The 12460-nt window shown below is 54.5% G+C and overlaps 1 protein-coding gene across 2 annotated transcripts; it reads right to left on the bottom strand.

The window, feature by feature from the left end:
- Window positions 1-368: 368 nt before the first annotated feature.
- Window positions 369-2818, bottom strand: OTX2 (orthodenticle homeobox 2; the record flags this gene model as incomplete). 2 transcript variants are annotated; one of them, XM_084288306.1, is made up of 3 exons in its annotated part: window positions 369-989; window positions 2180-2352; window positions 2713-2818. In XM_084288306.1, the coding sequence occupies 3 exons, from the start codon at window positions 2816-2818 to the stop codon at window positions 369-371; spliced, it is 900 nt and encodes a 299-aa protein (XP_084144432.1). The 2 variants fall into 2 exon arrangements, with proteins under 2 accessions (XP_084144432.1, XP_084144433.1); XM_084288307.1 differs by having other exon boundaries at window positions 2180-2331; window positions 2722-2818.
- Window positions 2819-12460: the final 9642 nt, after the last annotated feature.

The raw sequence follows: 12460 nt of genomic DNA, 5'->3' as shown, positions 1-12460 counted from the left end.
TCCCACCTCTTCCAAACAAAGAAACCCAACAATTTGCCTAAAACTATAAAGAACACAGATTGGTCTGTCTGTTTTCTGCTCACTAGATGATCTGTCCGTTTAAGGCCTTCCTCCTCCGTTTTCCTCTTTGTTATTCCTTTTCCAGAGCGTCTGAGCAGGAGATGAGTCTGAACGTGGTCACACCAGCACTGTCCCTCTTTTGTTGCTGTTGTTGTCGTCGGTTTTTTGTTCGTTTGTTTGTCCGTTTGTCTGTTTTAGTTATTTTCTCTTTAATTTAACCAAGACCTGACTAAAACTGGAGCGTTCGGCCCAGCGTGTTCGTTCTCGTCGCGGTTTCTCGTACGGTCACAAAGGTTCCCCGCGGGCCTTCACAAAACCTGGAACTTCCATGAGGATGTCTGGTCTTTATAATCCAAGCAGTCAGCATTGAAGTTTAACTTCCAGGAGGCGGTTTGGTCTTTATAATCCAAGCAATCGGTGGTCGAGTTAAAGCCCAAACTGGAGGCCCCGTAGCCCTGGGTGGAGAGGGAGGCCGGAGACTGGTTGAGGTGGCTGGTGACCGCGTTGGCACCCATGGGACTCAGGGTGGCCCCCGGTCCGGGCAGCTGGTGGTGCATAGGGGTCAAATAAGATCCACAGTCCATCCCTCCGAAATAGGAGGTCGAGCCAGCGTATCCTTGGCTGTAACCTGAGGCCTGGGTGTAGGTCATGGGGTAGGACCTCTGCATGCAGGAGGAAGAGGTGGACAGGGGGTCGGAGAGCGGGGAGATGGACGCCGGGCTCCAGATGGACACGGGGGCGCTGCTGCTGGAAATGGTGGGGACCGAGGTGCTGGAGGGGGGCGTGAACTGCCCGCTGGTCCCGCTCTCCGAGCTCACTTCCCGGGCCGGGGAGTTCTTCTTTTTGGCCGGCCGCACCTTGTTCTGGCCCCCGTTCTGCTGCTGCTGCTGCTGCTGCCGGCACTTGGCCCGGCGGTTTTTGAACCACACCTGGAGACCGGGAGAAAGGGAGGGGAGGATGGAGGGATGGAGAAAAGCCTCGCCTTAGGGACACGCAGGTATCCCAGGGCTGAGAGCCAGCGCTGGGGATGGGGATGGCTCCGTGGCCAGCGGGGCTTTGCAAGGCTCCCCCTCCCCGAGATCGTTAGCATTAATACTAACGAGGGCAAACAGGCAAACGAAAATGCTTAATACAGTCACTTTTGGGGAAAGCAGAGGGGGACACTCCCTTTTTGCAGCTTGCCAGCCAGTGACCCCCCAAAATCACCATTTAAGGCCTGTTGAAGCCCTCGATTAGAAACAATAGAGCAAAGGGGGGAAACAATTAGGGGAACAGAGGCAGGGGTTTGGGGGCAGTTGCAGATGTCTCATTTACCCCTAAACAGGCTTTCTGCTCTCCACCCCCGGACAGGGGTGGCCCCCAACCCACCTCAGCCTCTCCTAGCAAGGTGCTGTGGGGAAATGGCTGGGGTCGAGCATGGGAGGGGGGTCCTGGTCCCCATGGCTACGTTCTGCAGGGACACAGCCCCAGGCAGCTCTGTGACCAGGGCCATCCTTGCAGAGAGGTGAGGGGCACGAGCAACACAGGAGCTTCCCTGCCCCTACTGAAGGGTGCCCTGGATCCGTACTGGGGGCAGCACAGGTCCTTGGACCCTTCTCCTGCCCCACAGCAGCACCACCAGGATGGTGCTGCCAGGAGGAGGCACAGCCCAGCCTCAGCAGAGGTGTCCCAAGGCCTCCCCTCTCCAAAACCCCTCCAAAAGCAAAGGAAGCCCCTGGTTCGTACTGGTGTAAAAGGGGACCCCAGCCCAGCAGCAAGGATGTGGGGGGGGGTTGGGGAAGGAGGGATGCTTTGTGGCCTCTACACGTGCCTACGAGACCAGCTGGGATGTGGCCAAAGCAAGGTGCAGGGCATGGGGATGTTGGGGATACCCCCCCAAACCAGGATGACCGAGGGGTCTGCACCAATCCCCAGAGCTCAGTGAGGAAGAGGAGGCCAGGCTGCAACCCAGAGGGGGCAAATCACCACTCTGACCACCCCAAACACCCTCACCCATATGTGAGCATCCCTCAGGGGCCCGATGGGGCTGGCCCCATCCTCTAAAACAACCCCAGTGGGCTGGGGTCTGGGGGAAGACTGAAGGGGGGGGAAGCAGACAGGGTCCCCCCCCTGTTCCTACCTGCACTCTGGACTCGGGCAGGTTGATTTTCAACGCCACCTCCTCCCGCATGAAGATGTCGGGGTAGCGGGTCTTGGCAAAAAGGGCCTCCAGCACGTCCAGCTGCGCCCGGGTGAAGGTGGTGCGCTCCCGCCGCTGCTTTCGGGGGGTGGCTGCGAAAGGAGCCGGGAGCCCTGGCTGTCACTCAGTGTGCTCAGCCCCCGGGGGACCCCTCCAGGGACCCCCCCAAGATCCCCGCCGGCTCTCCCCTGTGACCCGCAGCCAGCCCCCAGCCGCATCCTTGCGGCAATCCCGGCGCCTCCTCCCAAACCCTCCCTGCAAGAGGCTGCCCCCCACCTCCAGCAGCGGGGTGGCCCCGGTTTTGCAACCCCATAGAAAGGTTATAAAGGGTGAAAAAAAAAAAAAAATAAAAGTGAAAAAGGAAGGGAGAAAGGGGAACCCCACGGCACCGCGCTCCCCGGCGGCTTCTGCTGGGGGAAATCCGCGGGGCAGAGGGGACAAAAAGGGGAACGGGGGGAGAGGGGAGAAAAAACGTGGCTTACCGGGATAACCGACGGACGGGTGCAGCAAATCCATGCCCGAGGTTGTGAGACTCAGGCCATTGACTGCATAAGGTGGTTGCTTAAGATAAGACATCATGCTAAAGTTGTAGCGGGGAGGAGAGTTGGCCGAAATCCGGGCGAGGGGGAGCCGCCCGAGCGCCCTGCCTGCCCCGGGCGGTGCCTGGGGGTGCCGTCGGCCGGGGGGGGCCGCCAGGTGCCTGCGGAGGGGAGAAGGGGGGGGGGTCAGGGAGCTGGCTGCCCCCCGGCTTTTATCCCCGCTGCCTTCCCCCGCCGATCCTCCAGCTCTTAAACCGGCCCCCAGCCGGATTTGGGAGCCGGGAGAGACTGAGCAGATAAACGCATCCCTCCCCAAAAAGACAGGGAGGGAGGGGAGGGCAGGGGAAGGGGGGGGGGGGGGGGGGCACGTCCCATCCAGTAATTACTGCCCGAACAAAACCCCCCATGCCTTCAACTGCCCGCATTGTACGGCTGCCCGGGGCATTTGCATAGGATTCCCGGCCGGGCACCAGCTAATTGTCTCAAGCAAAACTTGATTGGGGCCATTCGCAGACACAAAGAACCCCTCGGCTAAATAAATAATGCAGATAACAAAGCCCAAGGGTGAGAAACAAAGAAACAATTCAAGAAACCTATCTCTCCCCTAGTCTCTTGCAAGGACTTTAATTATCCCAGGTTTGGGCAACATTCAAGCCTCCCCCCCTGCCCTTCCCCCCGACGATGCCGCATTTCAGAGCTCAAATGCCCGCTCGGGCAGAGCCAAACTTTTCTGCTCTACCGCCATCAGTCCACGCCTGCAGTAATTTCCACCGGCCATTTGCACCTAATTAGTACTCCGGGTAATTAGATTTGGAGGCAAGTAACAGATTTATTAGGCTTTCAAGAAACTCTTGATGACGGGGCTGGAGCTAAACAAACACCTCGCCGAGCGGCTCGGGGGCGGCCAGCGGCTCCCCCCGGCTGCGGGCACCCCCGGGGGGGGCTCCGCAGTGGGACTTGGGGGACCCCCAGAACCAAAAATACCCGACGGGGGCCAGCCCCTGGCTCCTGAAAGGGTTAAGGTTGGTCCCCGCGGAAAAAGTGGATTTTTAATATATTTTTTTTCGCCAAATCTCGCCTTTCTCTCCACGCGCGGCGGCTGTCGGAAAAAAACGAAGTCGAGCGCAACTTTTTTGCCCCGAAACCCCCAAAACTCGATGTTTCGGTAAAGAGCGGCCAGGGGAGCGGAGCCGTAGCTCCGGGAAGGCTGAGAGATGCCGGGGGGCTCCGGCAACACCCCACCTGCACCCCCGCCGCCTTCCCCATCGCCATCCCCGGCTGTGCCGAGCGGCTCCGCGGGCGCGCATCTTGCGCGGCTCGGCCTCGCTTAACGGGGGCAAGGAGCCGGGCCCCGCTTTTAACACCATGCCCGGGGGGGGGGGACACGAAGGGGATCCGCTTTGCCGGGGGGTTACCCCCGCTCCGCACCCACACCGGAGCCGCCGATTTGGTCGCCACCGGTTGCGCGGGCGAGCAAAAGTGGTTTCGGGGCGCATTGGAAAACGAGCAAACGAACCCCCCTAAAATTAAAAACACTTCAAAAAAATAATAAAACGAGTGTTCCCACTCTTTCCCCTCAATCCTCCTGTCCTCGTAAAGGCGGCGGAGCACGGCCAGGAGCCACCCGCGGAGCCGCTCGTCCGCGGCCGCGCAAGCGGGGAGCAACGGCTCCGCTCCGCAATCTGTCACCTTTCCCCCTCCTCCCCCCTCGCTCCGCAAAGATCCCGGCTACCAGTTGCTCTGCCCTCGCTCAATAATAATTACCCCGTCCGAGAATTAATTATAATAAATGTTTTCTTGATAAACTAACGAGATAATCCGGGCGGCACACGCTCCCTAATTACGGGCCACCGGCCCCAGCCCCGCTGATGGCCCGGGCTGATTAATGCAAGGCAGCGAGCCGCGGCCGGGAGGGCAGGATGAGGCCCGGGCAGCCACGGCTCCATCCTCGGGCGGGGAGGAGAGGGGGGCACGGTGCTGAGACAGGACGGGGAATTTCTTTTGCTTCGCCTTTCCCCCCCAGGAGCTCGTTTCCACCGCGTTTCTTACATTTATTTTATCCGATTTGTAATTATTTTCCCCCAAAGGGAGGATTTGGGGTTGGTGTTTCCCAGCACGGATTTTTTTTTCCCCGCTGAGGGGGTGCCGGGGAAGGGCCCCCCCGGCTCCGCGCTTCGCCCCCGGTTCCTGCGCGCAGCTCCGCGGCCCCGGCCCCGCTCCGGAGCGGCCAAACGAAAGGGTCTGCCGGGGCCGCCGAGCATTTTGACCCATCTCTGCCTCCCCACCGCCACCCGATCGCCTTCTTAACCGCCTTTAATTTATTATTTTTATTTATTCTTTTACTAGATTTGCATCTTTTTTTTTTTTTTCTCTCCCCTTTTTAAAGAAATAAATAACACCGCTCAACTTCTCGGGGGATCCGAAATCCAAATCAATCTCGGCAAGCGGAGGAGGTTTTGAGCTCTAAGGAAACTTGTGCCGGTGCACAAGGACTTTCCCGACTCTTTGTCAGTGCGGTGCGAGCCGGGGGATGGAGCCTGGGGCACGGAGCAGAGCGCCTTGCGCCCCGGCGCTGCCTTGGGGAAACGCGTTCCCACGGCCGATAACAACAATAATAGTCAAAATAATAAAATCGGGAAGGTGGGAAACACCTCCAGCCCTCCTCCGAGCTGGATTCTCTCAATCCGTTTCACCCGCCCGAAGCTCCGGCCCAAAATGCGCTGCCCGTTTCTCTCCCCGGCTGGTGCCTGAGCGCACGGATGGGGGTGTCCAGGGCGGCAGCCGGAGTGGGGGAAATTTCTCCCCGGTTATTTCTAATTTTCCAAGTTCACCTCGGGGCCGGGGAATAACGAAAGGCCAAAGGATCAGGCCGCGGAAAATAAAACACCCAAGGAAATCGCGGCGAGGAAACGCTGCCCGCAGAGCAGCGAGCCCGACCTCCGCCTGCCCACGGGGAGAGGGGAGCCGTGGGAAGCTCCGGACCGTCTCCTCCGCTCCCGAATTCGGCCCTTCTGCATTTTGCATCATCCCCTGCCACCGGAGCAACCTTCCTCCACCCGGCCCGGTTCGGCCCGGCCTCCCCGGAGCATCCCCACAGCTCTCCCGGGCAGCCTCCCTCTCCCTACGCCGCTTCCCCCCGCACACACACTGTTAAAAAAAATAAAATAAAAATAACAACACTAATAATTTTCCCCTCCCTCCCGCTGTATTTCTGCAAAATGCCCCCCCCCGAGCCTTGCCCCCCCCTCCCCTCCCGGGGGGAAGAGGCGAGCGGGTCCGACTTACCTGCGAGCCTCGGGCAGGGCGGGGGGCGAGGGGCGAGCGGTGCCGGCCGGGTCCTCGCCAAATTCAGGGCTCGGGCTGAGCTAGGAGAGAAAGCACAAAGCGGGAGGTTAGAGAGCTCGCCGCATGCACATGCCCACGACATCGGAAGGGGGGGGCTGGGGGGGAGGAAAAAAAAAATGTTTGAAAAAGAAGAATAAATGGGGGAGAAAGGGGAGGGGACGGTGCGGGAGAGGGATGCGGGGATGCTCGGGGTCTGGGCTCGGTACATACAGAGCTGGCCGGTGCCGGAGCTGGTCAAGTGATTTTATTTTTAATAATAGTGGCGGGGTGCGTTGGAGCTGAGGTCTCTACCTCTCTCGGGGAGCTTTGCTGAGAAAGCGCCTCTCTGGCAACTTTTTGACGCAAACTCTCCAACCAATGGCAGGGAGAGAGTGATTGACACATCTAAGCCAGGGGGAAAATAATAAAAACACACAACAGGGGGAGGAAAAAACAGGCCGCTGCTGTACCGGGGGGACAATCAAGCGAGAAATAACAGCCACCAAAATGACACGAGAATATACATTAAAAGAACCTGCTCGGTTTAAAAATATACATTATGGAGCGCAGCGCATGAAGTCATTGTCCAAATTAACGTGATGGACGTTAAGCACGGATCGCGTTAGCCTATTGCCCGGGGACCGAGAAGAAGGAGGGGGGGGACGATAAAAAGCTGAGGGTTGAGGGGGTAATAATAACAACAAAAGATATTAAAATATATAAGTAAACATTGCGGGGGGGCGGCGTGGAGCCTTGGCTGAGCGGAGAGGAGCTGGGAGAGGGGAAAGCTGTAGGGGAAACCTGTCCAGGGGTAGGCAGAGTGGGGTAAGGGGGTGCCCCAGCTCCGGCCCCCCCAGGCCCTACCGCACCCTCACGTCTTTAAGTCTGTATTTAAGATATATAGAGACGGCTGGTGGTGCAGGACGAGACTTCTGCAGCAGCGCTGCGTTTGCCTTGGCAAATATGGACGTGGAAATATTTTCGGAGGAATAAACTCGGTGCAGCAGAGGGGGGCCGGGGGGCTCCCCGCTGCCGAGCCGAGCTGAGCCGTGCCTCTCGCAAGCACCCGTCCCTGCCCAACTTCTCCCGGGTAAAAGAAACCCGAAAACGAAGCTTGGGGACAAGGCAGGATCAGGGGAGGCTCGGGGAAGGAGCGGTCAGCCCGGCTCTTTCCTCACTTGTGACAAGAAGGGAAAACGCAGCGGCTCCCTCGTTTTAACGGGGTGACCTATGTTAATGAAGTTATAGCAATTAATTCGCCTCTTTGTGGCTCTCTCCGAGCCTGGCTGGCTGTGTGCAATCAAATGTGGTTGTCCTTGGACTTAGCGCAACCACCGACCGCTGCCGGTGCAGCCCGAGCTGGCGCTTTGCAGGAGCAGGTTTGGGATGCTCGGGGTTGGGTTGCTGGGTTTTGGGGTTTTGTTTCCGTATTATTATTATTATTTTTTTTTCCTCCCAGAGTGGAGGAGGAGGAAGGAGGGGGGCGAAGGGAAGGAGGGAGGAGAGAGGAGGGGAAATTAAAACAAACAAACAAACCAACAAACAAAAATAAACCCCTCGCACAAAAGCAGCCGCAGCCCGGCGAAGCCGCTCCCACACTTTGGACGCTTTTTTTTTTTTTTTTTCTTTTTTCTTTTTTTTTTGCCAGACTTCGCGGAAAGTTGGTGCCCGGGGGCGGCCCGGCTGGGGGCTGCAAGACCCCGGCCTCCCCGGTCCCCCCGAGCTCCCCCGAGCCCCCCCGATGCCGCTCCCCCTGCCCTCCTCTGCGCTGCGCCTACACTCCTTGGGGTCTTTTTTTTCCCCTTTTCTCAGAGCCGTGATACTTTTTAGGGGCTTTTCGTTTGTTGGTTTTCTTTTGGGTTTGTTTTTCTTTTTTCTTTTTCTTTTTTTTCTTTTTTTCTTTTTTTTTTATTTTCAGGTGGGGGAGGGTGGCGAGGGGCGGCTGCAGCCCCCTGCCCCATTGCAATCCCCCGCCTTGTTCCCCCCCTTGCCACACTTGCGCAGAAATCCGCGCCGGGAAAATCCTTCCCTCTCACCTCCCCGCATGTCGGCACGGCCCCTCAGCCTCTCCTGTAGCAGAGCAACAGTAATAAATATCCCGATTCAACCCTCCCCACCCCCCCCCCCACAACCCCCCCCCTTTTTGCCATCGCCTCCCGCCCCCACATATTATTTAATAACCTTAATCCACCTTGGAAGAATGAGGGAGATAATTCGTTGCCGTGTATCCTGACCAGGAGGGTATTTTCGAAATCGATTAAAAATAAAAGGGAAGGGGGGGTGGGGGGTGTGTGGAGGGGGGGAAACAGACGAGGAAAAAAAAAAAGAAAAAAAGAAAAAAAGAAAAAAGAGGGGTGCTCGGGGGCTGGAAGAAGCCGGGCTGAGGCCGCCAGGAGGGCTGAGCAAGGCAGAAGCATCGCTGCCGGTGCCTGGGAAGGTGGCCGGGAGCGCAGGGAGGGCAGCGGGCATCGCCACCCGCTGCTGCCGGGGGGCACCGGCACAGCCCCGGCCTTCCCCGGCTCCCCCCGGCCCCAGCAGCCCGGGCTAATTCCCTCTGCCAAGAAAACAAGTGGCAGAGCTGGACAGCGTTACTTAAATAAACAAGGGTCTCTTTAAAATTCTCATCCACTTCAGATGTCTAAAGTAAGATTGTGATGATTTTGTCACGGTTTGGTAAATTTACCCCTTTAAGAGGCTTTCATAAATCCCAGAACACACCTTCAGCCAGATTTGAATATAGATTTAGGTTTTAAAACCCAGAAGCTGGGAACACCGCTTTATCAAAGAGAATTTCCCTTTAGCTTAGCAATGTGTCGGAATGGCTCTCGCAAAGATTGGATCTGAGAGGGGGAAAAAGGGGGAACCTTCTTCCTGGAGCAATCCTGCACACACTTTGCAGCTGCCTCTGCCTCCAGCCTTCTGCAGCTCGTGGAAAAGTTGCACACACAAAAAAAAAATGTTGCAGCTGTAGGATCTAGGGGCTTTTTATTATTATTATTATTATTTTGATTTTTTTTCTTTTTTATTTTTTTTAAAGAAAACCAAAAAACTTTCCAATCTCTTCTGGTCCGTTTGGAAAGCGTTTCAGAGCAGGTACGGTCCCAGAGAGCCAGACTAGCCCGGGCTAACGGGGAGTGAGTGGATCTGTGTGATTTGCACTCTCACAACTTTGTGCTCAGAGAACCAAAGTCTGCTTCTGGGATGAAAAGAAAACTCTAACTTCTGCTTCTCAGTAAGTTCTCCAACTTCCGATGCCAACCGGGTTACAGATCCATTCCTTTCTCTCTCTCTCTGCATAGCTGTGTTTCTCTCGTCTCCTTCTCTCTCTCTCTCCTTCTCCTTCCTTCGGTGTAATTTCCAACTCCTCTTTACTAACGCGAGCGTTTTGCGAGGGTTTTTTTTGTTGTTGTTGTTGCCGTGTGTGTTGCCCACCCGGCTGATCGCGCTGCGGTTGGGTGTGCTGACAAGGAACCGAGGCATTCGTGCAGGTTGGGCGAAAAGTTGAGGAAGGAAAGCGACCCCCCCAGACCGAGCCGATTTATTATTTGTCATCTTTGCATCTCCGATGGGCTCCGCAAAGCGCTGCATGCTACGCACTTTTCAGCTTTTCCCCTCATCGGATTTGTGTCTCGTTAAAATATTCCGTACTTTCCTGGAAGTTTATCTGCAATTCAATTGCGGGATTTTTTTTTTTTTCTCTCTCTCTCTCTTTCGACACTCCCCCCCCCCCCTCCCAAATTTCCCTTTTGGGGGTGCAATGCCAGAGCCCCCGGCAAAGCCGTGCCACTTCGAAAAAGGGTCGGATTCGTTTAAAAATGCCGGAATGCTAAAAAGAAAAATTAACCCCCCCCCCTTGTTCCAAGCGCCTGGGAGAGGCATGGCAGAGCCGGCACCTCCTCTGGGGAGGGGGGTGTTTGGGTTTGTTTTCCTGGGGAAAAAAAAATAATAAAAAAAAATAAGGCAGCATCTTCGCCTAGATGAAACCAAGTTTCATAATTTGAGTGGGGAGGGCCCGGGGGAGGAGAGGAGGGGATGGCGGAGGCGATCGGGGGCGATCCGCGATTCGCGCAGCTCCTCTCGGGGCCAGGCAGCTCCCAAAAATGATGCCCGAGAGCGGGGAAAGGGAGGTCAGCACCTGGGGGAAGGTCTTGTGTGTGTGTGTGTGTGGGGAGAAGATCCCTCCCCCCCCCCGCAAAAAAAATATATATAGAGAGAGAGATAAACCACCAACACAAATGAAAAAAAAGGGAAAAAAAGTCTTTGGGGTGGCTGTGCCAGGGGGTGCGTGGGGTACACGCGTGGCAACAGGGCCGTGGGTCTGTCCGTGCGGCTGTGTGTCCGTGTGCCGCCCAAGCTGGCTCTAATTCTGCCAGTTTGCATCTTTTTTTTTTTTTTTTTTTTTTCCTCTCCAGGCCACGAAGTTACCTTGATGAGCAGCTTCCTACAGCAATCAGATTATAGCTCCCCGAGCCAGATATTAAAATAACGGTTCCAGTCCAATATCTCGCGTGTTGGCAAACTTGGGAGAAATGAAGGGGTCGGGGGGAGGGGGGCAGGGAGAGAAAGAGCCAGAAAAAGGGTTTTGTAAGAAAGAAGAAAAGAAAACCGCAGAGAAGCTTTAAACTAGTCTTTCGTTTGTAACCTTTTACAACCTTTATTTCCCGTATATGAAAAGCTCCTTTTATTGAGCCCCAGAAAGAACTTTTTTCCCCCCTTTGGATTTTTAATTAGAGCCCATCAATTGCAGCCATATATATAAGAATCGATATAAAGTAATCCGTGGAGATGGGCTAAGGTTTTAATCGAAAATCTTCTTTGCCATTCTTTGCAGATCTTCTTTAGCCGCTGGCTGGTGGAGAAACAAATGTTCATTAGGAAAATGCCCCCCAAACCCCCAGAGCAGCCCCCCCAACCAAACAAAGCCCCAATGCAGAAAGCTCGCAAAAGATCAGAAACCAACTGTTGTTGTTACCATGTGAATAAGAAATTACTCCTGTGCTTAACTTCATTCTCCTTTGCAGGCAGTCATTGCTGGGCGGGTTTCTATATGGCAAACTTTAAAAAAAAACCAGCTCCGCAGCCTACAGCTAATTTCCCCCCTTCCCGGACTGCGTGGCGGTGATGGTATTTTCCTCTGGTTTGTGTGCCCGCGAGTGGCTGTGTGTCCGGTAACAAAGATCCCACAAGTACAACACTGCGGGGAAATCCAGACCCCGTCCCCTTGCAGCCTGTCAGCCTCACAAATAGCACACTTTTTTTTTTTTTTTCTCAGCTTTTTTTTTTTTTCTTTTCTCTTTACTTTCTTTCTTTTTTTTTTTTCTTTTTTTTCTTTTTTTTTTTTAAGTGTTTTCCATTATGTAAAATTTAACCCTTTGCCTTCACGCTATGGAATATTTTATTTTCCAACGCAGAGAGAAAGGAAGGAAAATCCCAACTCCCTGAAAGCTCCCCAGACCTTCCTCCTTACTGAAGAACTAGGGCTGTTTTTCTCCAGGGGTAGGAGGGGAGTGGAAGCCAAATATTAAACAATGCAGGCAGCTTCGGGTTTATTTTGGTAAATTAATTGTGAGACGATTCTGGCTCCCGTGTGTTTCTGCATGATTAAACTGTGCTATTTGTTCCCCAAAGCTGCACATTAGCAGAAAGCGCAAGTCTATTTTAAAGCATCATCCTCAGGTTTAATGTAGGCAAACTAGGCTGAGCGAAAAGTTTACCCGAGTAATTGCGGCTAAGAGTCGCCTGTAGTTGTTTTAATCATGATTTTTCTATCTGATAAGTGCGTTTGAAAGAATGGACCCTGCATTTTTTTAATCTGAAGGAAGCGAATCTGACCGTATTTGTACCCCAACCTCGCGTCTTATCTGTATGAAATTTCAATTTATTTAAAAGCCTGGTATTTAATACACTACACGGGCCACATTTAGTTTAGACAAACCCCCCTCTTGTACTTTCTCCGTAATCACGCCTAATGAAAACGTGGGATTTTCCCATTATTAAAAAAAAAAAAAAAAAGTGAAAATATAATGCATCTTCATTAGGAAAATTGACTGCTGCGCTCAAGACAGTTCTTAATTGAAAAGGCAACCTATTTTAATGGTGTGGTTGAGGAGAAGATTACATACTTTATCCAAACACAAAGACAATTAATAATGAGGAGCAGGCTGCTGCCATTAACTCTAATGTAGTTACATCAATGTCAGCGCCAGCGCCCGTACCTGAGGGGTGCGAGGCTCGTCCCCCCCGCTCCGCCGGGCCTCTACCCCCCTCCCCGGTGCTTTTTGGGGGATGCACGGCCCCAAGAAGTTGCTCTCGGAGGGGACTTTGGGAGCAGCCGAGCGCAGGACGGTCGGGAGCGCGG

Source organism: Netta rufina (assembly GCF_964035555.1).
Source record: "Netta rufina genome assembly, chromosome: 5".
NCBI lineage: Eukaryota > Metazoa > Chordata > Aves > Anseriformes > Anatidae > Netta > Netta rufina.
This window is presented reverse-complemented; position numbering and strand designations above follow the sequence as displayed.